The 23,876-nt window shown below is 49.5% G+C and overlaps 1 protein-coding gene across 2 annotated transcripts in view; it reads right to left on the bottom strand.

Annotated features, from left to right (window-relative positions):
• VDR (vitamin D receptor) overlaps positions 1-23,876 on the bottom strand; it is a 58,421-nt gene that overhangs the window by 4,687 nt on the left and 29,858 nt on the right. For both annotated transcript variants that reach the window (XM_039243137.1, XM_039243138.1), the window contains 4 exons: positions 17,727-17,857; positions 10,625-10,809; positions 10,277-10,397; positions 6,960-7,131 (listed from right to left, as the gene is read on the bottom strand). In XM_039243137.1, the coding sequence (XP_039099068.1) occupies positions 6,960-7,131; positions 10,277-10,397; positions 10,625-10,809; positions 17,727-17,857 (609 nt within the window). The remainder of the gene's footprint in view (positions 1-6,959; positions 7,132-10,276; positions 10,398-10,624; positions 10,810-17,726; positions 17,858-23,876) is intronic.

Raw genomic sequence — 23,876 nt, 5'->3', positions numbered from 1 at the left:
GTGCCCTGGGTCCTCCATTGAGGAGCTGGTGGCCTGATTGGAAAGCAAAAACCTGTCTCTTGAGGGAGATCAACTCGAGCCTGCACTTGTGCACCAAGGCTGAAAGTAAATTAGCTCAGCTCTTAAGGCAGGAGAACCCAGAGAAGCAGCCAGAGCTATTAGGGAAGACGAGCCTGAGGAAGCTGTGAGGGTTAGAACGTGGATGTGGAGGTCACGGAGGTGTGGCCATGGTCATCTTCAACACTCTTCATGTCCTCTGGTCCTTCTCAAAAGTAAAGCTCAGCCAACTCTGTCTCCAGGACATCTCTTGAGACTTTGACTTCCTTCCCACTACCACCAGGACTGCTCTGGTTCAGAGCTCCATTATCTTTTTCAGTTGCCTCTTATTAGAACTCTGGAATCAAGTCTCTCTCATCCATGTTTCTTATTGCTGCTGCAGGGAGACATTGCCCATGTGCCTGTGCACCTCACTGCTTCTCGATCCCCTCAGGATCAAGCCCATACTCCATCACTGGGATCCAACCCATCCTTCCAGCCCTCCTCCCTTCGCAAACTCCAACCCTTCATTGTAGCAACTTCAGGCTACTCCATGTTCAATGTTGTGTGTTCTCACACCACCTTGCCTTCGAGTGTGGGACAGCTCCAGCCAAGAATGCATTTGTTTTACTACTCCACCTCACCGTCCTGACTCTGAACCCGGTGACGTCTCCCTCGGCACCCTCCACCCCCTGGTTACCTTCAGAAGCATTAGAGCCATTTCTTCACTATCTGCAGCTTATGCTCCTATTTTGCTCTTTCCACTTCAGCTCTGGTCTTCTTCAGCTCTGCCCACAAGCTACTTGAGGGCCAACACCACTTCCCAATCACCTTAGCGTTGACCACACAATGATTATTAAGCCCTGAGCACGCGAGAAGTTCACATATTTATGTGCTGATGAGTCAGGAGGCCAATGACTGGTTCCATTATTCTGAGTCATGAGCTGGGCTTGCCTGAACAATGACAAGGAAAAAGCAGCACCTGCAAACCAACTTGCTTCCAGTTTTCCCCCCTTTTCTTTTCCTGACTGTATATTTCCACCTAGATATCTCGTGGGAGGGCGGTAATCCTTTCCGTGGCTACACTTTGGTATGTGGAAAGGTGGGAAGCAGATGTTAACTGATGAGAGTTCTGCATCAACAGGTGATAGATGATGGTTAGGAGGGCTGCAAAGAGTCTGCATTGAAAAACAATCTCAGGTGCTAGAGTTGGAAGGCTCCTCATGGAGGCTGTGTGATCCAATTCATTCTTCAGCATTCCTGACAGACGCAGGATCCTTCTGGAGTCAGGGAGCTCATGGTCTCTGGATACAGCCATAAGGCTCTTCCTGGGTTAATAGCTTCTTCCTCTATGGAGCTCTACCCACAGCAGGACACCCTCATCTGTCGCTTGCAGTTCTGTCCTCCCAGGGACACAGAACCAGACTTCCCCGTTAGGTGCGGGGCTTCCTTTAACTATGTAAGCAAAGTTATCCTGTGCCCTGTGTCTTCTCCAGGACAGACAGCCGCGATGACACGGGCTCTAGGCATCTCACCATCCTTGTCACTTTTCTCTTGATGCTCAACCCACATTTTGTTGTTGTTTTTTTTTTGTTTTTTTTTTTTTACAAATAGTTTATTGTCAAATTAGTTTCCACATAACACTCAGTGCTCATCCCCAAAGTGCCCTCCTCCATGCCCACCCCCCCTCCCCCCTACATCCATCAGTCCTCAGTTTTTGTCAGCATTCAAGAGTCTCTCATGGTTTGCCTCTCTCCCTTTCCCCCACCATTTCCGCCCTTCTTCTCCCCCTTCTTCCTCCGTCAAGTTCCTCCTAATCCTCCTATACGTGCAAACATATGATATTTGTCCTTCTCTGCCTGACTTATTTCACTCAGCATAACACCCTCAAGGTCCATCCATGTTGCTACACTTGGCCAGATTTCATTCTTTCTCATTGCCATGTAGTATTCCATGGTATAGATAAACCACATCTTCTTGATCCATTCATCTGTTGATGGACACTTAGGCTCTTTCCATGTTTTTGCTATTGTGGAGAGTGCTGCTATGAACATTGGGGTACATGTGCTCCTATGCCTCAGCATTTCTGTATCCCTTGGGTAAATTCCTAGCAGTGCTATTGCTGGGTCATAAGGGAGTTCTATTGTTAGTTTCCTGAGGAACCTCCACACTGTTTTCCAGAGGGGCTGTACCAATTTACATTCCCACCGACAGTGTAGGAGGGTGCCCGTTTCTCCACATCCTCGCCAGCATCTAGAGTTCTCTGATTTGCTCATTTTAGCCACTCTGACTGGCGTGAGGTGGTATCTCAGTGTGGTTTTGATTTGTATTTCCCTGATGAGGAGGGATGCTGAGCATCGTTTCATGTGTCTGTTGGCCATCTGGATGTCCTCTTTGGAGAAGTGTCTGTTCATGTCTTCTGCCCATTTCTTCACTGGGGCTCAACCCACATTTTGAAAATAAAAACTAATGTCTCATTTCAGTTTTAACTCACTAGACAATAAAAGATGCTCATGATTAAATCTTTGGAAAATACAGGAAGAATATCAAAGCGAGTAAAAATTGCTCTATAACCACAATGACCATTTTGGCATATTTCCTTCTTATCTTTTTTTTAAGTGCAGATATCTCTTTGTACTTATTTTTATTTTTAAATGTTTATTTATATATTTTAAGAGAGAGAGCATGCACGAGCTGGGAAGGGGCAGAGAGGGAGGGGGAGAGAGAGAATCTTAAGCAGGCTCTGCATTGTCAGCACAGAGCCTGACTCAGGGCTCATTCTCTCCAGCCGTGAGATCATGACCTGAGCCAAAGTCAAGAGTCATCACACACTTAACTGACTGAGCCACCCAGGTGCCCCTGCAAATATCTCTTTTTAAAACATACCCAGGGGCGCCTGGGTGGCTCAGTCGGTTAAGCGTCCAACTTCGGCTCAGGTCATGTTCTCATGGTTCGTGGGTTCGAGCCCCACGTCAGGCTCTGTGCTGACAGCTAGCTCAGAGCCTGGAGCCTGTTTCGGATTCTATGTCTCCCTCTCTCTTTGACCCTCCCCTGCTCATGCGCTCTCTCTCTCTCAGAAATAAATAAAACATAAAAAAAAAATAAATCATACTTGAGTTCATAGTAATTCTGTGTCCCACTTCCTACACCATGAGCATTTCTGTAGCGCAGTTCATAATGAGTTGCATAAGATTATATGTTATCAACATACTACAATTTATTTAATTGGTCTCCCATCCATTTATTTTTTGGACATTTTTGTTGCTTCTAATTTTTGCTATTATCAGTAATTCTGTGAGGCACATTTTTTGTACATAACCTTTTGTTCAACGGCCCACTTGAAATGGATGGCCAGAAGTGAACAAACTTCCCATGTGAGGCTTGCCAGAGAGAGTTCGGTGGCACCCTGCCTATTGTGACCCAGGCATGCTGCTTCTATGAAACCAAACCTAGAACGGCCTCAAATTACAGCCCAGAAATCCAGGGACTGGCTAAGTGCAATTCACAGCCAGAAGTGGTGGGTGGGGCATAGGTGGAAAGAAAGGGGAAATCGGTAAGAGATCTCATTCCTGCTGATAGGCACCAGCTCAGGCTCTGTGTCTCCTCTCCTGATATGTGTCATATTTACACCCAGATCAGTTTTCACACCAGTGGCTGGCTGCTTCTGGGCACCTGCAAGGTGCTCTGGAGACTGTTGTCTCGTCTTTCCCACCCCGGGCAGAGCCTGGCCCCTCCCAGCTTGCATTCCCACATTATCTCCAGCAGGCCTCTCTTGGCTCTTATCTCTTCACAGCAATTGTCTCAGTCTATCTCTTCCATCAGACACTGAACCCTGGAGGCCAGGAACTATGTCCTAGTCAACCTGTATCCTCACAGGAAGAAAACTATTTGTTACAGAGATGAATAAGGAATACAGAACAGAGGCCATAGGAAGAGGGGCGCACTATGACCCCAGGTCTTTGACCTAGGAAGGAGTCCCTGGGAATAGAAATGGTAGTGAGGTCAAAGTCCTGTTGCCCAGAAGGCTGGGTCCCACCTGGTTTGGCCTGGTACTTTTTATACCTTTTGGCAATGAAACCTGGGGGTCCTTGGCTCTCAGATCCAAGATGGCTCCTGGCCATTTGGATGCCGCTCCTGATACCACTTCCTCCATGCCTTACTTTTGAAGTGCTGAGGGAGGGAGATTTGTGGAGTGCAAACTGAGAGGCTGAGGGAGGGGAGGTGGGAAGCAGGAACAGGGCGAAAGCCACATCGCAGTGCAGTTCACACCCTGCACACCCATTCAGTCCCACCCCACTCTGGTCCCAAGTCTGCACTGGAGTCTCAGCCTGCCCCCTCCACCCTCCTGCACTCGCCCACAGGGAAGTCTCGCTCTGCCCTCCCTCCACCCTCCACCCCTGCCTACAGGCAACAGGATCAAAGCTGCCAGGATGTAGCCACAGTTCTCTCACTTCTTGGGAAAACAGAACCCCCTAAGCACGGAAAGCAGCAGAGCTGGAGACCCACCTGCGTCTCACCAGAGCCTGGGCGTATCCACATCAGTGTCCCTTCCCCTCGCCCTCAGAGCTCCTGCCAAGGCCAGTCCCATTTTTATTGGAACACCTTCCATTCTGAGATTTCTTTTTTTTTTTTTTAAGTTTATTTATTTTGAGAGGGAGAGGGAGAGGTAGAGAGAGATGGAGAGAGATAATTCCAAACAGGTTCCATGATCTCAGCCCAGAGCCCAACTTGGGGCTCAAACTCACGTGCCATGAGATCATGACCTGAGTGGAAATCAAGAGTCAGATGCTCAACCGCCTGAGCCACCCAGGTGCCCCTCATGCTGAGATTTCTTAAGTCAGGTTGAAGAGAGAAGTCAACCCAAGCATGTGCAAGATCAGTGTAACTGATTTTGGATCAATAGCTGGATTGATTCAGTGTATCTTACTATGTATCTTACTATGGCCACAAATGCAGGGCTAGACTAGGGAACTCTGGAAAATGAGCCTGGATATGGAAGGATGGAGGCCGGCTTCAACTCATTCTTAGAGAGACATCAAGGGGCGGGTCATGCTATTTGTGTCAGGGCATATGTGGCAAAAGTAAGGGATGGGAGCCAAGAGCATGGGGGGAAATGGGGGCTTGGGTTGCTTACTGCATGGGGCTGCATTGGGGTCATCTGGTTCAACAGATGGCTTTAAAAAAATGTTTAATGTTTTATTTATTTCTGAGAGAGAGAGAGAGAGAGAGAGACAGCATGAACAGGGGAAGGTCAGAGAGAGAGGGAGACACAGAATCTGAGACAGGCTCCAGGCTCTGAGCCGGCTGTCAGCACAGAGGCCGACATGGGGCTCGAACCCATGAACCGTGAAATCATGACCTGAGCCAAAGTCGGACACTTAATCTACTGAGCCACCCAGGCACCCCTGGATGGCTTTTTTTTAGGACAGTTTCCCCATGTGTGCAACCCCAGCCACCATTCAGAATTAGCAAGTGTGAGCATGGAGCTTCAGGAGGACTCTTCTCCAGTTCCCCAACAGCCAGGGAAAGAGAAACACTGTGCATAGGCTCCCTGGAACCAGGGTGGAAGCCGGGTGCTACTGTGTATCCATCGGCACCTTGAAGTGCTTTTGTCTCTAGCTGTTTACACAAAACAAGACTCTGGAACAGACAGAATTTGCAAACAGTAACTTGAAGAGTGTAGGAGGGAGCTGGAACTCACAGGAAGTGGAATGTGTTGTCAGCTCCAAGGAAAGGCTCTGGTGGGTAAGTCCCAGGCCCAGTGTTACACTCGGCTCACAGGTGACACTCAGCAGCTCCTTCCTGCCAGATGCCACAGTGGCCCTTGATCCTTCGGCATCCAAAATGTGCAACGCAGTAAGGGCGTCTCAAGGGTTTCTCCTTGAAGTAAGGGCGTTTAATGCTTTTTCTCTTTACAATTTTCACATTGATTCCCAGGGAGGGGCATAGGAGGGCCCCTGGTATCTGAGTTGCCAAGAGGCATAAAATAACACAGAGCCAGCTGTCTCAGGGCCGATACAAACTGGGAAGAACAGTGTTTGGCTCTGTGAATGATCACCATCTAGCTGGCAATGCAGTCATTTAGACAAGTAGCCGATGGCACCCTTGCATGGCAGAGAGATTCCCAAGACAATAAACAGGACGTTACATTAGTTTCCATCCAGAGCTCGCCAACATCAGATAATTCTGGGCTCCTGGAAGTCCAGCACTGAATCTGAGCATTGGCGTCTAGAGAGCATCCGAGGCCCCTTCTGCTGCAATTGCAATTATTGTTCCTGGAACTGACGCTTATAGTATTTGCTGGTGATTTCTTTCTTTCTCTCCACCACGTTGTGGTGGATGTTTATGGAGGTTCTTTACTCCAGTAGAACTCCTCATACCTAGCTGTTTTGGCAAAAGGTCTCAGTTATGGTTAGGAAAAGGCCTTTTCATGGAAATCTGGGCGAAGGAGGCCCAGGTTACGTGTGCCAGGAAAACCCTCTCCTTCTGGGATCCCGAAATTATTTCACAAGTCTCCTTGCCCAACCCTTTCTCCTCTCTATCGCTTCATTTGGGTGTAAGCACTGGGTGTGAAGGATTAATGGAGGTTTAATGTAAAGGGTTAACATGCGGGTTAGATCCAAGCCAGCTGGAGTGGACATGACAGTGAACTTGGAATTCTAGACCGTGGCTCTGACACATACTGGCTCTAATATGAGAAAATGATCCCTGCTGGCCACGGACCCTCTCTGGGCTTCTGTTCTGTCATCCAAAAACTGTGGGGTATGGAAAGCTCTCCAGTGCCGGCCTGCTGAGTGACGCTGGATGGGCTGTACTTCTTAGAGATCCTGATGTCTGGGGAAGGGTCTGAGTTTGTTTTACGAAGCAGTGTATTGATCTCTGGGCCTTCTTCTAGCTCAGTCTAGGATTCTGACTCTCCTTACCTGAACCCTGGAATCATCTTGGCAAAGCCGATGACCTTCTGGATGCTGTAACTGACCAGGTCAGCCAGGTGGGGGAGCATGGAGAGCTGGGACAGGTCCAGGGTCACAGAAGGGTCATCTGGGTCTTCTTCCCTCGGATCCAGATTGGGGAAGCTGGTTGGCTCCATCACGTCTGAGGAAGGATGAGGAAAGAGAAGGAGCTGCTGAAGGCTACTTGAGCCAGACGCCCTCCTGCTTGGCCCTGGGAGGGCCTTCTGTGCCCTAGCAGCAGAGCTAGCCAGGAAATAGTGACCGCCTCTCTCCAAGGTCATGCTTCAGCCCAGGTTTCCCTCTAGAATTCCCCTTGGGAATCCTAGAAACTTGGAAAAGAAACTTGAAAGAAAACTTTCAAGCAGAGCAAGGCAGTGAAATCAAAGATCAGAGATGCTCCAAGAAATGAGATTTCCTTGAGCCACGATTTTATAGGCCACGTATTTGTAATGGCCAAATCAGAAACGAATCTGGATCTAATGAACTTATGGAAAACAATGTTCAGCCTCACTAGTGATTAAAGATCTACAACTTAGAACCTATCTACACTTTTCATCTATAAACTAGAAACAAATATGTTTGACGCCAGTGTTTGTAAAGGTACAGGGCATTAGGCAACCCTTGTGCCATGGGGTAAGTTCATGCAAGTAATCTAGAGAGCTATTGGACAGAAGGCATCTGCAACCTACGATTATGTATGTCCTTTGACCAGTAATTTCACTTCCATAAATTCATCATAAGGAAAACAATCTAGAATCAGAGCAAATCTTCAGCTACAAAAATATTGTTATCCTAATGAAAAGCTGGGACACAATCTAGATTAGATATGTTATTGTATATTCATACCTCGGAATACTAATCAGCTTTAAACATGATACCCTAGAGGTATACTGAATAACAGGAAAACATGATACAATATACGTTAGGAGAAACAAGCAGGTTATGTATATTGTGTATAGCATAATCCCATTGTGTAAATATACATATGCATTTAAACTTTAAAAAGATGGGAAAGATATATCACAGTGCTAACAGTGATTATCCTTGGGTAGTAGGCTTACAGATTTTACATATATAAAAATATATATTTATTTTGTATATATAAAATTTAGCTTGTATTTTCTGAATGCTTATAATGAACATGTATTACTTTTGCTTTAAAAATGTTAACTAGTATGGGGCACCAGGGTGGCTCAGCCGGTTAAGCATCTGAGTTCAGCTCATGTCACAGTCTTGCGGTTTGTGGATTTGAGCCCCATGTCGGGCTCTGTGTTTACAGCTCAGAGCCTGGAGTCTGCTTCGGAGTCTGTGCCTGCCCCCTCCTCTGCCTCTCCCCTGCTCACGCTCTCTCTCTCTGTCTCTCAAAAATGAAGTAAATGTGAAACGAAATTAAAAATGTTAACTAGTTTGAAATTTATTTATTTGATTTTTTAAAAATTAAGTAATCTGTATGCCCAACATGGGGCTCAAACTCATGACCCCAAGACCAAGAGTTGCACACTCCTCTTTAAAGCCAGCCAGGTACCCCTTTAAATAAATATATGCTAGAAAAATAAAAAAAATTAAAATAAATAAATAAATAAATATATGCTATCATGAACATACCATTGATGGGGATGAGCACCTCAAGTCAATTAATCTATGAGGGTGTCAAAACTCCTAAATACTATGGAATTATTAAAAGCTGAATGTATAACATGCAGACTGATCCTCATTCGTGCAAAATATGCCATTAAGTGAAAAGAGCAGTCAAGTGGGTAGAGAAAATTAACACATGGGAAGAATCCCTACAAGACAAGGGGCTCAAAGGGTCAGTCGGGGGCACCTGGGTGGCTCGGTCGGTTAAGCATCCGACTTCGGCTCAGGTCATGATCTCACAGTTTGTGGGTTCGAGCTCCACATCAGGCTCTGTGCTGACAGCTAGCTCAGAGCCTGGGGCCTGCTTCAAATTCTGTATCTCTCTCTCTCTGACCCCCCTGCTCATGCTGTCTCTCTCTCAGAAATAAACATTAAAAAATTTTTTTAAAAAAAGGGTCAGTTGATCTGTGCAATGATCACTGCTTTTCTTTAGTCCCTCACCACCTCTCTCCTGTCACTCCTGGGTGGGTAGACACAATGGCTCCATTGCTATCTTTGTCCAGCTACACTGAGACCCCTCCCAATTCTTTTGGATCTGGGTGCAGAAGTACCATATCTCAGGGTGCTAGTTCCCCAGAGGGAGAAGGCTTTCCCATCCCTGCCCTTTTGCAGGACCCACACAGAGGGCAGAAGGGTTGGGAGGGGCAGAGGGGGAGGGGCAGGACGATAAGGAAGAAGGTAGAAAACGACCATAAGAAGAAAGGCAAGGATGCCCTGGAGGTGACAGGTCTTCCCGCAGAGCTCGGGGCGCAGGAGGGTTAGGCTGTGACGGGACCCACGTGTTCTGCCAAGCGAGTATCCCCCTCCAGGCTCTGAGGACTATAGTTAATGATACTGTTTTGCATATGTGAAAATTGCTAAGAGAGTAGATCTTAAATGTTCTCACCACAAGGGAAATAAAACTTGTGACTCTGTGAGGTGATGAAGAGGACCTAAACTTACTGTGATGATCATCTTAATCATTTTGCAATACATGCATGTATCGAGTCGTTATTTTGCATACTTGAAACTAATACAATGATGTATGTCAATTATATCTCAATAAAACTGGAAAAACAAACAAACAAAAAACACAGAACCCCCAAAAGGCTTCAGCTCAAAAGACCGTTTAAAGGAACCAGGTTATCCCCAGGGAGGGAGGCAGGGGCAGAAGCCTTGTTTGGAGGAAAAAGCAGGGACTCGGCAGACAGACCCTGCCCAGCCAGACCCCAGCTTGGCTTCTCCCCCAGCACTGGCCCTCTTCTTTAAAAAATTAAAAAAAAGGGGGCGCCTGGGTGGCTTAGTCGGTTAAGCGTCCGACTTTCGCTTGGGTCATGATCTCACGGTTCGTGGGTTCGAGCCCCGCGTCGGGCTCTGTGCTGACTGCCAGCTCAGAGCCTGGAGCCTGTTTCAGTCTGTGACTCCCTCTCTCTCTGACCCTCCCCTGCTCACGCTGTCTCTCTCTTTCTCTCCTAGAAATAAATAAAACATTAAAAAAAAATTTTTTTTAAATAAAAAAAAATGAAGCTGGGAGGGGGGTTTGTTCTGAGGACACTGTGACACACAGTATGAAGAGCTACTCTTCCATCCACAGCCAAGGGCAGGGGGGCTGCAAGCTCTGGGCTCTCCTCCCACTGGCTGGGCTTCCTGGGGACGTGCACTTGGCTCACCTAGAGAAGCCGTGTAGTGATCGGAGCAGGTGGAAGATGAGTCCCCGGAGAGGCTGGGTGTGTGTCTGGAGGAGGGCCTTGAGGGATGGCTGCCTCCGCACATGTCCCCACGAACTGGAGGCTGGAAGGGAAAGATGGAGTATCAGAAGCTCACATTTGGGGACCACCTTCCCACCTTGCCCCTGATCTCTGACATGAGTGGCTTTGAGGAAGGCCTACGGGAGGGGGAGGCCTCCCCGGTGCCAGAGAGGCGATGCCGGTGGTCCTCTGCCCTCACTCCCCACGCCAGGCTCCACCTGTGGCTATTCACAACACAGCTCATCCATCCCGGCCAGCAAGCGCACATACCCGGAACTGGGTGAAGTCGGCATAGGTGGGGTCGTAGGTCTTGTGATGGGCATCCAGCAGGATGGTGATGATGCGCTGCTGCTCCTCGGAGAGCTTGGGCCGCAGACTGTCCTTCAAGGCTTCCTCCTCCTTCCGTTTCAGGATCATCTCCCGCTTCCGCTGCACCTCTTCGTCGGTCAGGATGACTGGGGGAGGGGGGGACAGAAAGGCGGATGTGAAACCCTCCAGGTGCTAATGGCACAAGATGGGAGGGGCTGTTGCCCTCACCCCTGGAGCTCACGGGGTGGGGGTGCTTCCTGCCACAGGGGACTCCAAGTGCACCACACAGGTGGAAAACTGGGTTTCCTATGTTGAAAGGGCAGGTGCATGAGAGAGGGGAAGGGATTTGAGAGGTGGGATGGTCAGGCATGATTAGCCAGTCTGGGTTCTCAGGAACAAGGGATATAATTCTGGGCAAACTGTTTGAACTCTCTGGGCTTTTATCTCATTAATCAGACCAAGAAGCTTGTTCCATCATATCTCTTCTCATGTCCCTTTGTTGCTGCTGCCTCCGTATACAGCATGGGGGGGGGTGCGGGGCAGGCGCATGGTGGCAGTCATAACACCTACCTTGGAGGATGGGCTGTTTTGAGAACTGAATGCATGCCTAGCACAGAGCAGCTGCTCATTCCTGTCTCCTCTCCCCCACCTTCACTGTCCATGATCTTGAGGGAGACATTGGGGGAAGAAGGGTGAGACCGTGTGGCCAGTCCCGGTGTTGGAAGCTAGTAGATGCTGAAAGGCCCCTCTTCAGAGCCATTCCCACGCCCAAGTTTCCAGGCATGGAACTCGGGCATCTGATCTACTCTGACCAATTTAGAAAGACTTTGCTTCTTTCGTTCCCTGCAAAACAACCCCTCCTCCGGCCTGTCCAGTCTTGAAAGTTCTGCCCAAGGACGTTTTCGAGGCCTCTAGAAGTCCCAAAGATAACACCTTGACACTCTAATTTGCAGCTCTCTCCAGCTGCGAGCCAGGGTGTCTGACGAAGGGGAGACCCTGCCGTCAAGCCGTGCAGGGGCTCCCGGGCTGTGCCCACCTCACCGAGCTGGGCAGCTGCCAGGGAGGGCGGAGCTGTGAGCAGGTACGCCTGGCACAGCAGCCGGGCAAACAGACCTCCTGGCCGGGGCTTGCAGAGTGCTGGCGGCATGAGTGGGCACCGGGGCCCTTGGCCTGTAGCTACTTGCTCTGTGCCGGTGTTGCCAAGCTCTTCTGCCCACAGAACTAGGGAGTTTCACAAGAGCAGGGAAAGGAAACAGAACCCCAGAGTGAGTGGGTTCTGGACTTTAAGAAAGACCCACTGGCCCAGCCCCCTCAGGTGGAGAGGAGAATGAAAGAAGCTGGTGGGAGGTGAGGGAGAGCCTGTGGAGGGTAGGGTGGGCAACCAGAGCCTCGGGCACAGCAGGAAGGGAAGCCTGTGGCAAAGGATGGAGAGCTCCCTCCACAGCTGAGGTGAGCCACGTTGAGAGGACTGAAGAAGGCCACGCCCAGGTTACTGACTCACCTGCCCAGAGAGCTGCCAAGCCTCCTCCCACGGAGGGTGTCTGCTCAGACTCCGAGAGGTCAAGTGGGGTGAAAGGGGAAGGAGCAGGGAGCATTCCATTCAAGGCAAGGTGTAAGGCCCTAGCCTGGGGAATCCAAGATTAGGTGTCTGGTCTTTCCTGCTCCCCCGAGGGTGGGTGCTCTGCCAGTCACACCACAGACATCCCCAGACGTGTTTCTCAGCCTGACTGAGCCTTGATCGTCCCTTGTGATTCTATGATGTCACTCGCCTGCTCAGAAGCTTTTTCCGGATCCTTCCTGCTCACCATGGTCCAAATTAAAGTCAAGATTCCCCGATTTCATGATTTCCTAACTTGGCAGCGTCATTTCTCAGGGCCTCTGAACGCAGCTTGTGCTGTAGGCACGTTGAGGTTACTGACCTGTGACCATGACCTGCTCATTCTTGCCACCGCATTTCCACTTACGCTGGATGTCTGTCCAGCTGGGGCTTCTGTCCCCAGTAGCTGTGCAAGTTCTGTCTAGTCTTCGGCACTCAGTTTACAGCCCTCTTTTACCATGAAGCCTTTCTGGATTGCTCTGATCTGTACCGCGCTTTCATTTCTTGCTTCTGTGGTATATCTACTGTCTCCCACACACACTGGCACCCAAGTATCTTCCACTCTGTAATATTTACGGTTATTACAGCCTCCAATAAATGCCTGTATAGATAGAACCTAAGATGTTCAAGATCTCTTTCACTAGGGACACCTGGGTGGCTCGGCCAGCTGGGTGGCTGACTCTTGATCTCAGCTCAGGTCACTGTCACAGTTCCCGAGTCAGGCTCCATGCCCACAGCTGGAGTCTGCGTGGGATTCTCTCTCTCCCATTCTCTCTGCACCCTTCCCCCACTCCCTCCCTCTCTCAAAATAAATAAAGTAAACTTAAAAAAATAAAAGATCTCTTTCACTAGAACTATAGACTTCCTAAGAGGGGGATGCACATCTTACAATTCCTATGGCTTCTGTATAAAGGCTAGCCCAGCGAGGCTTCCTGGCCATGATGTTTACTCCATAGTGTGTTAGACTGCACACTCAACATATCTACACTTACTGTATCTCCTATTGTACCTCCTGTCCTTTACTCAGGAAATGACAGTGAGAAGTGCACCAATGCTGCATGTGCCCTAAAATGTTGGGATGGCACACAATGAATGCCAGTCCACTAGGTAACTGAGCCCCGCTTGCCTTTTAATTTAAATAATTGTGATTGACATATTTTCAAGACAGAAAACCTTGTAACAGAACAATTGTAACATCATACAACCTTTTCTTGATGATTCAGAGGCATCATCATTATCATTACTGATAACCTCAGAATTGTATAGGGCTGTGTTCATGCACTATATGACTCAGTCTGCTATGATTTGGAGTTCTTTTTTTTAATGTTTACTTATTTTTGAGAGGGGTGTAAGGGAGGGGCAGAGAGAGAGGGAGACAGAGGATCCAAAGCAGACTCTGTGCTGACAGCAGAGAACCCGATGCAGGGCTTGAGCCCATGAACTGCAAGATCATGACCTGAGCCGAAGTCGGAGGCTTAACCAACTGGGCCACCCAGGCGCCCCTCATTTGGAGTTCTTGTGCTGCCTCACATAGCTTTCGGTCATCTGAAGAGTATGAAAAAATAAATAAAGTAGCAAAGTTTGTAAATGATTTATTTTAACAGGACAAAGTTAAGAAGATTCAAGGTTAACCTTATGACATCGTTCCTCTCAATGACCTTATCAAATAGCCACTGCCATCCTGGGCGCAGTGCTAGTGAAGGAAATGCTGAGACCTGCCATTTTCTAACAGGGACTGCCAAGCCCCGGGCCTCCCTCCAGGCAAAATTGTCTGGAGGCTGAGTAAGTCACAAGTCTCTCACATGTGCAGATGCTATCATGATTTATCAAATAGGTCATTGTTTAAAGGGGTTGCTAATTTCATAGGAAATGGTGTGATTTTAAAAATCATTTTCTCAAGAAATTGCTACTGAAAATGCTGTTACTATCATGTAAGAGGACACATGTTTTAGAGCTGAAAGCCATTGACCTAGAATAGGAGCAAACAGGTTCTGAAAGAACATTTGATGGGCTCTCCAGTGAAGAAAGCATATGAGCTGTGTCCATAGATTTTGTGGAACCCATACGGCTGCTCCGTAGCTTTTCTGCCTTCTGTCTAGGTTGCCTACTGAGTGCTACAATGGCTTGCACCAGGTGCTCCCACACAGAATGTTCCCTGCTTCATGAAGTCTAGAACTGCATTTGGAAGTCAAGCTCTGAAAGCAGGATCAAGTGAATGACACGGACAATATCAAATTTGGGAGATCTTCCTGATCTATAGACCAGTGGAAGAAACAGAGGTACAAATAAGCATAATGGGGAGCTAACGTTCAGTCATTCAACACATATTTACTGAGCACCTATGCTATGCCAGGTGTTAATGCTAGGTAGAAAAGACACACATCTGTGAATACACTGAACAAACTAACACATAGGTGTTTCTGGATAGGTCACCCAGAAGTAAAAATTCAACCATGACATTTCTTGGGCTCCAAGGAATAAAGTCAACTAAGACTTGAAGAAAGAGAAAGAGAAAGGACTGTTCAGTGGGAACAGTCTCTTGAGCTGGTCCCTTTGGGCTCCTCAAAGGTGCCTGGAAATGCACAATGGGAGAGCTCTGGCCCAGAGGTACCTCTGGGGGTACCTGATGGGCTGTGCCAGGGTGGGACCCACTCCCCTGGCCCTTGGAAGCAAACAGACCTAGGCTAGAAGGCCCATACCATACCATCTTATTAGCTTAAAGCCATGATATTTTAATTCCTCTGCACTTCCCATCTATGTAAAAAACAACGGAAGCATTTACATCTTTAGGGATTCTTATGAGAATTTAATAAGAAATCGCATGTGCTTGATGCAGTATCTTGCACGTAGTAGGAGTTCCCACACCCAACCCCTTCCCCTTCCTGAGCTGCCTCAGGAAGAGGGGGAAAGGCCTCCTCCCTGCCCCTGCCAGAAGGGAGCCTGCATTTGCAGCTGCCTTCATAGGGAGCCTGGGGGTGTCCTGTGGTTTTACAAACGTTGACACAAAACTGTCTCTGGGAGGCTGAGCCTTAAGGCCATCAGCAGCCCAGGTGATAAATAAGTGGCTCTCCCAGGGCTCTGAGCTCAAGCTCTAGGCCCAGACACTCTGGCAGACTTCTTTAAGCTGGGCTAACTTGAGGCAGAGAACTACAGTTCTTCCTGAAAGACCCCTCTTAGAGCAGTGGCAAGAACAAGCCTAGTGCTAGCTCAAGCTGCCCATTTAACTGGAGCTCTGGGGCCCTGACTCTGAGAGCGCAGCTCTACCTGCCCACGCCTCATTCACTAGAGCTCCCTGCACTGGCATCCTGAGATCGGGGGAGACAGGGCTGCACTGAGCATATAGCAGGGTAGGGGTGTGGGCCTATGGCGGATATATAGCAGGGTTGGGACACAGGGTATACGGGGCATGTAACCAGATGGGAGCACAGGGCTGCACACAGCAGGGCAAGGACACAAGTGCCCTGGGCCTATAGCAGGGCAGGGTACGGGGCTACAGTGGCCATATAGCAGGGTGGGAACAAGGCTCTGTTGGGGAAGACAGGCTGTGTTTGGGGATGACTGAAGTACAAAGCTGTGGGGGGATGAGGGGTGGGCATCCACTGCTGTCCCCCCCCCCCCCCCCCCCCGCCACACCGTGTTCCTAGCAGGGGGGCACTTTGATGCTCCCAAGACCTGCTCATCACCATGGATGCAGAGCTCTCCTGGGGGACCAGACGGGATCTAGAAGCAGACATGGAGAATTGCTTTCTGACTCCAATCCTGGTATTTTTACCTTTCTGTATCTCAGATGATTTCCAAACGTTCTTCCTACTCTAAGTTGATAGAACACCTCCTTCCCCCTGAGACCATCGGTGAGGCTGTCCCTGAACAGAAGTTCCGGGGCAGAGCCTTACTGAATCCCAGAGGTGTAACCGTGGTGGTTCTGGGTTGGCAAAAGCCTTACACCCAGGCTCCCTGCCCTGTGGAGGATGTGTGCTCCTTGGGGGCAAGAGCAGGGGCAGTAAATCATGCATCTCATTTGTGTCCAGCCACGTGCCTCGCACAGAGCAGGCCACACTAAGCCAATGTGTGAGAAGCCCTGTGAGGCACTCAGTCTTGGCCTGCTCTGCTCCAGGATAAACACGGGAGTCGGGCGGGGCAGGGGACTGGGCTAGGAGAGATCAGCATGTTTAGGCCTGCATGCTCCCGTGGGGGCGAGGAGGAACAACAGCCTGGAAACTTCTTCCAGAACTGCCAGTGTTGACTGGGGAGCTTGGATCAGGAGTGGAGGGCTGTGACCCACCAGGCCCAAGGAGGAGGCCCCAGGTGAGGGCCTTCACGCTTTCTCCATTCCCCAACAATAGAGCATTTTTTTTTTCCTATCAAGAAAGAAACTTTCCATCCCCTAAGCCCTATCCTGTGATTCTTCCCTTGTTCTAGACACATCTTCCCTGTACCTGCCTCCCTCACCCCCCAGAACAATAGCTCCATAGCGAGGAGGGCCTCCCGGGGTGCCTGCATCCGCGCACCCCTCCTTAGCCTCCTCAGGTCCTCAACTTAGCAAGACACAAGCCCTGTCCCAGGGCCAAGGAGGGGATCAGCGTGCAGACTGCAGACAGGAGTGAGCAAGAGGCAGAGCGGAGCTGAATGTGCAGGGGGCACTCATGCCCAGGCTGGCCAGTGCCTGGGCTCCAGGCCAGGGAGGGCCTGGCTAGCCCCTCCCAGGGGCTGCTGAATTCAATGGCTACTCTGGTTACCAAATAACTGATACCATACTCAGAAACAAAGTCCAGGGGCTGTTTTTAACCAAGGGTTAGAACAAAGGAATTTGCTGTTGGTCCTCTCCTCCAACCCCAGAGCTGGACAGAAAGTCCTAGGACTGCTCCCCTCTCTCCATCTGGATCCAGAGGGTCATCCCAGAGTCCAGTGCTTCCCCTCACAGAATCTTTCCCCCTGGTCTCCCCTGGGCTCCAGCCGGCAGATCTGCCCAGGGACCAGAGTGGCAGGAAGGCTGCCAGGCGGAGGAGGTGGGGGGGGGGGGGTACAGACCGGATGCCAGCTGGGCTCTCAATATTTATTTTCCCCACCACTCCTGCCCCTCCCCAAGCTCAGCAGCTCACTCACCCAAAGTCCAAAGATCCCTGGGTCATTGAGCAGGTTGGTGAGAAGAGTGATGTGGTCTTGGAGGAGGACTGATCTGGGGGCTCAGGAAGACAGTGCCCTGTGGCACCCTCCTCACAGGCCTCAGCCTGGAGGGTCTGTCCCAGGCCTCTGAGACACACATACAGACCCTAGAGAGGCTCGCAGGCCCCTCTTGGTGCCTTGACCCTGTTGCTTTGGCTGCAGGGCCCCAGCTCCAGGTAGCAGGTGCCAGCAGGGGAAGGGCGCGCACACCTCTCCGCCAAACCTCCATGAACAGCAGCACAGACCTTCCCCTTCTAGTGCTGACCCCACGCACCCCCTCCGCCCGAGCCCCTGAGCACTCACACTCCTTCATCATGCCGATGTCCACACAGCGCTTGAGCCGGCATGCCTGGCAGTGGCGGCGGTTGTCCTTGGTGATGCGGCAGTCGCCATTAAAGGGACAGGTGAACAGCGCCTTCCGCTTCATGCTTCGCCTGCCGAGGGAGAGAGCACCTGCCACCTGTGTGCCACCCACCTTCCAGCCTTGGCCCCGGCTGCCTGCAGGGGCTGTGACCACCGAGACCTGCCCCCAAGCCCCAGGGATCTCCATGTCTCCCACAGAGGGTTTGGGGCCCAACCCTGGCCACTCTCAGTGACCACAGCTCCCTCCCCCACACTCCAGGCTCCTCCTCCTTCTATCATTGCCTACTCTGCTGCCATCTTTGCTTTCATTTATATTTTTACTATTCCAAAGGATATTTATTTATTTATTTATTTATTTAAAGTAGGCTATACCCCTGGGGCTTGAACTCATGATACAGAGATTAAGAGCTGCCCACTTTACCTACTGAGGCAGCATAGCTCCCCTGATTTACTTGGATGGTACTCTTCTTCTCACTTTTATTATTATTATTATTATTATTACTACTACTACTACTATTATTATTACTATTACTATTACTATTACTATTACTATTACTATTACTATTACTATTACATAGGAAATATATGAGTGAATTGGCCTAGTGAAATTTTTTAAAATACTGGGATGCCTGGATGACTCAGTTGGTTAAGCTTGGGACTTCAGCTCAGGTCATGATCTCCAAGTTCCTGAGTTCAAGCACCCCCACTACCCCCTTGGGCTCTGTGCTGACAGCCCAGAGCCTGGAGCCTGCTTCAGACTCTGTATCTCCATATCTGTCTGCCCTTTCCCTGATGGAGCTCTGTCTCTTTCTCAAAAATAAATAAACATTAAAAAAAATTTTTTTAAAGAAAAAAAATTCTGAAATCTGCAGAGCAGCCCTCACTGCTTCTAGTGAAGCCATCATGAGAGATGAGGATGCTAGTGGCGGCTCTAAGTCACCTAGAGTCTGGAGGTCTGTGATTAGAGCGTCCCTTGTCCAGGAAGAAGGGAGGAAGGGCCCAAACCATAGCTTTAGGCATCCAGATAACACATCCAGAGAGAAAAGGCCAGATGAGTGGGCAGGAGCCCTGAGGTCTGGCTTTGGCTTTCTAAAAGTCAGAGGAAGCAAGGATTCTTCAAAGGCAGAAAAGTACCAAAGGATCTTAGCTTGGAAGCTTGTACCCCGGCCCTTGGTATTCTATGTAAAATTGCGTGGGGGGGGGGGGAGGACACCCACGTGTGTGCCCATGTGTGCATGTGCAAGCTTAAAGGCTCATCTTCCTTTTTTTTTTTTTAAATGTTTTTATTTATTTCTAGGAGAGAGAGAGAGAGACAGCGTGAGCAGGGGAGGGTCAGAGAGAGAGGGAGTCACAGACTGAAACAGGCTCCAGGCTCTGAGCTGGCAGTCAGCACAGAGCCCGACGCGGGGCTCGAACCCACGAACCGCGAGATCATGACCTAAGCGAAAGTTGGACACTTAACCGACTAAGCCACCCAGGTGCCCCAAAGGCTCATCTTCCTAAATGTGGCTTTCTTCCCCGCTGCCAGCCACACCCCATGGGATTTGGGGAGGCTACCTCATCCATGTCCTAGAGGTTCCTCATATTCTTCCCAGCCCAAGCAGGGGCAGGCCCCACTTGTTTGCCCCAGGATGGGTGACAGGAGTTAGTTGGGGAAGGGTGGTGGCAGAATCACTTTCTCTGTGAGCAGTGGCATCTTCCAAGGAACTGTGGAGACAGACGCTCAAGCTTTAGAAGCAAAGGCCCAGGTCCAAACATTTCTCTCTCTTAGAGAGGAGCTGGTCACACACTGGTTGTATTTCTTGGTGAAAAATGACTCACTGTTCGTTTACATTTACTGGAAGACATATGGCGTTTAGGATAAACATACTCATGGGTTGATATGGACAGATGATTAGGGGACCCAAGAGACTACTGGTATACCTCCTCATTTTATAGATGGGACTACTGAGGGGAAGAAACTTCTCAGTGAGGTGATTTAGCAAGAAGTGAAGGCTCCCTGGTTGGCTGTTAGAGATGTGAGGCCCAGTGTTTAGCTTCCTGAACAACCACTCTCATCTCTAGAAACTCAAGTGCTCAGTGAAGTGGAGCCCACAGGAAAAGACCTCCAGGCAACTGGCTCTTAAGAACAATTCAAGGCCAAGGATGACCCAGTGGCCCATGAGGTAGCTGCTCTTGGTTTTGGACCTTGGCCCCCTATACCCTCCTGTTATACCTTTTCTGATCCAAAGGGGTCCCCAGTAGATTGGGCTACACAGGGAGGTGGAGAAACATGAGGCTATGGAGATCAAAACCAGACCACTAAAGGCCACATCCAGCCTTGCAGGGACTACCCAGGGAGCGACTGTACATGAAGCTTTTGCCCACCTTTATGGAAACAGAAAACGCTTCTCCTTGAGCCTCCATCCGTCTATTGTAGCTCTCCAGGGGGACAGGCAAATATGGAGATACCTTAGCTACCCCGAAATGAGATACTGCCGTCACCACCGGATGTGAGCTTGATTCACCCCTTTACTCTTCCCCCTTTTTCCCACTCGTGGCTCCTGTGGCTCTGCCTATTACCACAAATGCTCAGGCCCCAGAATTCCTGTAATTCTCTAAATTTATTCAAGGGCCAGAAGTTTCTAATTCAGAGAAAACTCTCACTTCCTTTTTTTTTTTTTACAACTAGGCATTTTGCCCAGGAGTGGAGGGTCTGCTTTTTCCTTCCACCCACTGTCTTGTCTGGCTCAGAGGTCTTCCCGTTCATTTTCCAGGGTTTGGGGCACCAAGAGGAGCATATGTGTGGCACCTCCAGACACATGAGCCAAAGCCTCCCACCAGCCCTGTGCTGGGGCCTGAGAACTCCATGGGGCCCCACACGAGAGGCAGCCCCACGCCCCTCAGAGGCCTGTCTCTCCTTCCTTGGGCTCTAGTGCACCTGAGTGCACTAGTCAGAGTGCCTCTGACTCTCACTGGTGGGCACCTCCCCCACCCATGAGGTTGCTCAGAAAGAGATGTGGACCATCACCATCTTTCTTTTATCTTCCTCACTGTAAATCTGAAGCCCACTCCAGGCTTCCACACACAGGAGACTTGGAGATATCCACTCCGCCCAGCTTTGTCTGACAACAGGAGTGGACTCTAACAAGGCTGGGGTGGAATCCCAAAAAAAAAAAAAAAGCAGATATGGCTTAAAAGAAAATACAGGGGGGGAGAAAATCCAGTATCCTTGCCTCTAGCTTTGTAGTGGTAGTAGAAAGTACTCTCATGAGTACTGAGAAACAAAGCACGAGGAGGAAGAGGAGGGAGAGATGGAGGAGGAGGAGGAGGAAGGGGAGGAGAGGAAGGCAGGCAGGAAGGAAATGTTAAAAGTCCTTCTGGCCAGGCACATTATCTCACAGGAAGGCTCAGACCTGGGGTAAGAATGCCACTTACGCCTTTCACCCTTTGCCGCACTTTGTCCCACCAACTTTGCAGCGTGTCTGCACATTATTTGAACACTGCAGAAAGGAGCCCATAAATTCATGGAGCTCTTAAGTTATTATTATGGAAAATTATAATAAGCAGCTGTTCCTTGACTCCTCCAAAGACAGAATCAGAGGAAAGACCCTGGAATTGTAGCCAGAAAGATGGAGGTTAGCCATCACGAAGAACATTGTCACTCCACAGTGTGGCTGGGTGTTCAGGGGATAGAAACTCCCTCGCCACCTCCAATAGCCAGACCCGCGTCCTCCTCTGAGATAGCTTTCAGGGGTGCCCAGCCCAGCCCAGTTGCCGGGCCGCAGGTCCTGTGAGATTGTAGCCCAGTTTTTCCCCATCTCCTGCCTTCTAAGGGCACTTCCACACATGTGGCTGTCATCTAGCCTCTGCCCACAAGGAGTCAGAGCAGCCAGATTGGCCAGCCCTGGCTCCGTGCTATGTCCTAAAGATCCATGCCCTGCCCTGCTTCCCTCCCAATGCTAATTGCTTGTGAGCTGGTTTGGTTTTGAGAAACAAGAGCTTCAAGTTTCCATGGGAGCCCATTGCCTTAGCTCCTCTCTGCGCCTGGACCCTGTCATCCTCTGGATGGTTGGCAATTATACCCCTGCTCAGGAAGGAGGGGTAGGGGTGGTGCAGCCAGGCTAAATATAGACACAGTTTCTAGAAAGTCAGGGGTGAGAGAGGACATTGACCAATTCATCAAAACATGACAGCCAGGCAATTCACAGAAGCATGAAGGGCCCGAGGCCAGAGTCTCAGACCTGAGACAGTAGAGTCCTTCTCGGGTAGGTGGTCCTATCACCAGAGACACACCTTGTAAAACCCAAGCCCAGGGCCGAGTACCAGCTCCAGGCTCTGTCTCCCCCTGCAGATCAGAGTGTCATGGAAATCTCAGAGCCTGGACTAGATACAGGAGCCTGAGGGAGATCCTGCTGTGAAGGACCTAAATGGTCTGATAGGTGGGACCTACGTGGCACGTATCTGTATGTGGCAGCATCAAGGGCCCCTCAGGGGAGTTTAAAAAACCAGCTCTAAAGGAAGGTAAGTTAACACTGATAAAGAGCACGAGCCCCTTTTTTAGAGGGCAATTTGGCAATGTCCACCAACATGTAAGATGCACAGAGGTTTTAACACAGTAAATCTACTTCCAGAAATTCATCCTGTGAGTAAGTCAGCCCATGGGCCCAGAGACACGTGCACAAAGTGGTCACTGCAGCACTGTCTGAGAAGCAGAGGACAAAGCCTAAATGCCCATCAAAAGAGAACTGGTCCTGGGGTGCCTGAGTGGTTCAGTCAGTTAAGCGTCCGACTTCAGCTCAGGTCATGGTCTCGCAGTTTGGGAGTCTGAGCCCTGCGCTGGGGTCTGTGATGACAGTCAGAGCCTGGAACCTGCTTCAGATTCTGTGTCTGCCTCTCTTTCTGCCCTTCCCCTGCTTGTACTCTCTCTGTCTCTCTCTCTTTCTCTCTCTCTCAAAAATAAAACATTTTTTAAAAATTAAAAAAAAAAAAAAAAGGAGACTTGGTCCAATGGTGCCTGGGTGGCTCAGTCAGTTGAACACCTGACTTTTGATTTCAGCTCAGGTCATGATCTCATGGCTAATGGGTTCGAGCCCCACCTTGGGCTCCATCCGCACTGACAGTACATGGAATCTGCTTGGGATTCTCTTTCTTCCTCTCTTACTCTCTGTCCCTCCCCTACTCATGCTCTCTCTCTCTCTCAAATTAAAAAAAGAGAGAGAGAGAGAACTGGTCCATGACATCATAGTATATCCATGTGTATATCCATGCAAAATGATGGGGCTGTGGAAAAGATAGAGGAAGAGTGTGGAAATGGGAACTAGTTTGAAGAAATGCTCTGTAGTAGATAAAAGCCAGATGTGGAAGGGTGAGTATAGTATACTCCCATCTATAAACACATAAACCGCACACATGCTTTTATATAAAGAGTTTGGCAACGAACACAGTGAGCTGGTGACAGTGACAGCTTCTGGAGGAAGTAGAGGCATGGGAATTGGGTAGGGAAGGAGACTTACTTCTCACTTATATGCCCTTCTCAACTATTTGCTGCTGCTGCTTCTTTTGAACCATACGCAGGGGTTATTCACACACACATTCCAGGTTCCATGAGAGAGGAGAGGAAAGAGCTGTCTGTTCTCAGAAACAAAGCACTACCAAAGGATGATGACAATAGCTACCACTTCCTGAGAGCTTTTGATGCCAGTATTTCACATATTATCTCCATGGCTCTCAACCACCTTTCAGGATGGGCATCATCCCTATTTTACAGGTGATATGAAAAGGCACTGTCACTTGCTTCACATCACACAGCTAAAAAGTGTAAAAGCAGGATCAGAATCAAGATCTGTTTGATTCCAAAGCTTCCAGTATTCTTACATAACATGGTCCTCCTTACGAATGTACCAAACCTCAATCCAAGCCAAAGCAGCCATCAACACATGTGCCCTAAAGTCCAAGAACGTGCAGCAGAGGCCATTTGAAGGTCTCCTCTAGGACAAAGCCATTAGGAGAGATTCAGTCCCTGAGAGGGGTGGTTTGGAAGTGCAGGGTAACCTCTGGTGGTCCTCTCCACTGGCCCTATGCTGCCATAGCACAGAGAGAACCCCTGCA

This window comes from Hyaena hyaena, unplaced genomic scaffold, assembly GCF_003009895.1.
Source record: "Hyaena hyaena isolate Hyena2069 unplaced genomic scaffold, ASM300989v1 scaffold_221, whole genome shotgun sequence".
NCBI classification, from domain to species: Eukaryota; Metazoa; Chordata; class Mammalia; order Carnivora; family Hyaenidae; genus Hyaena; species Hyaena hyaena.
The sequence above is the reverse complement of the archived record's forward strand: the minus strand, read 5'-3'. Positions and strand labels throughout refer to the sequence as shown.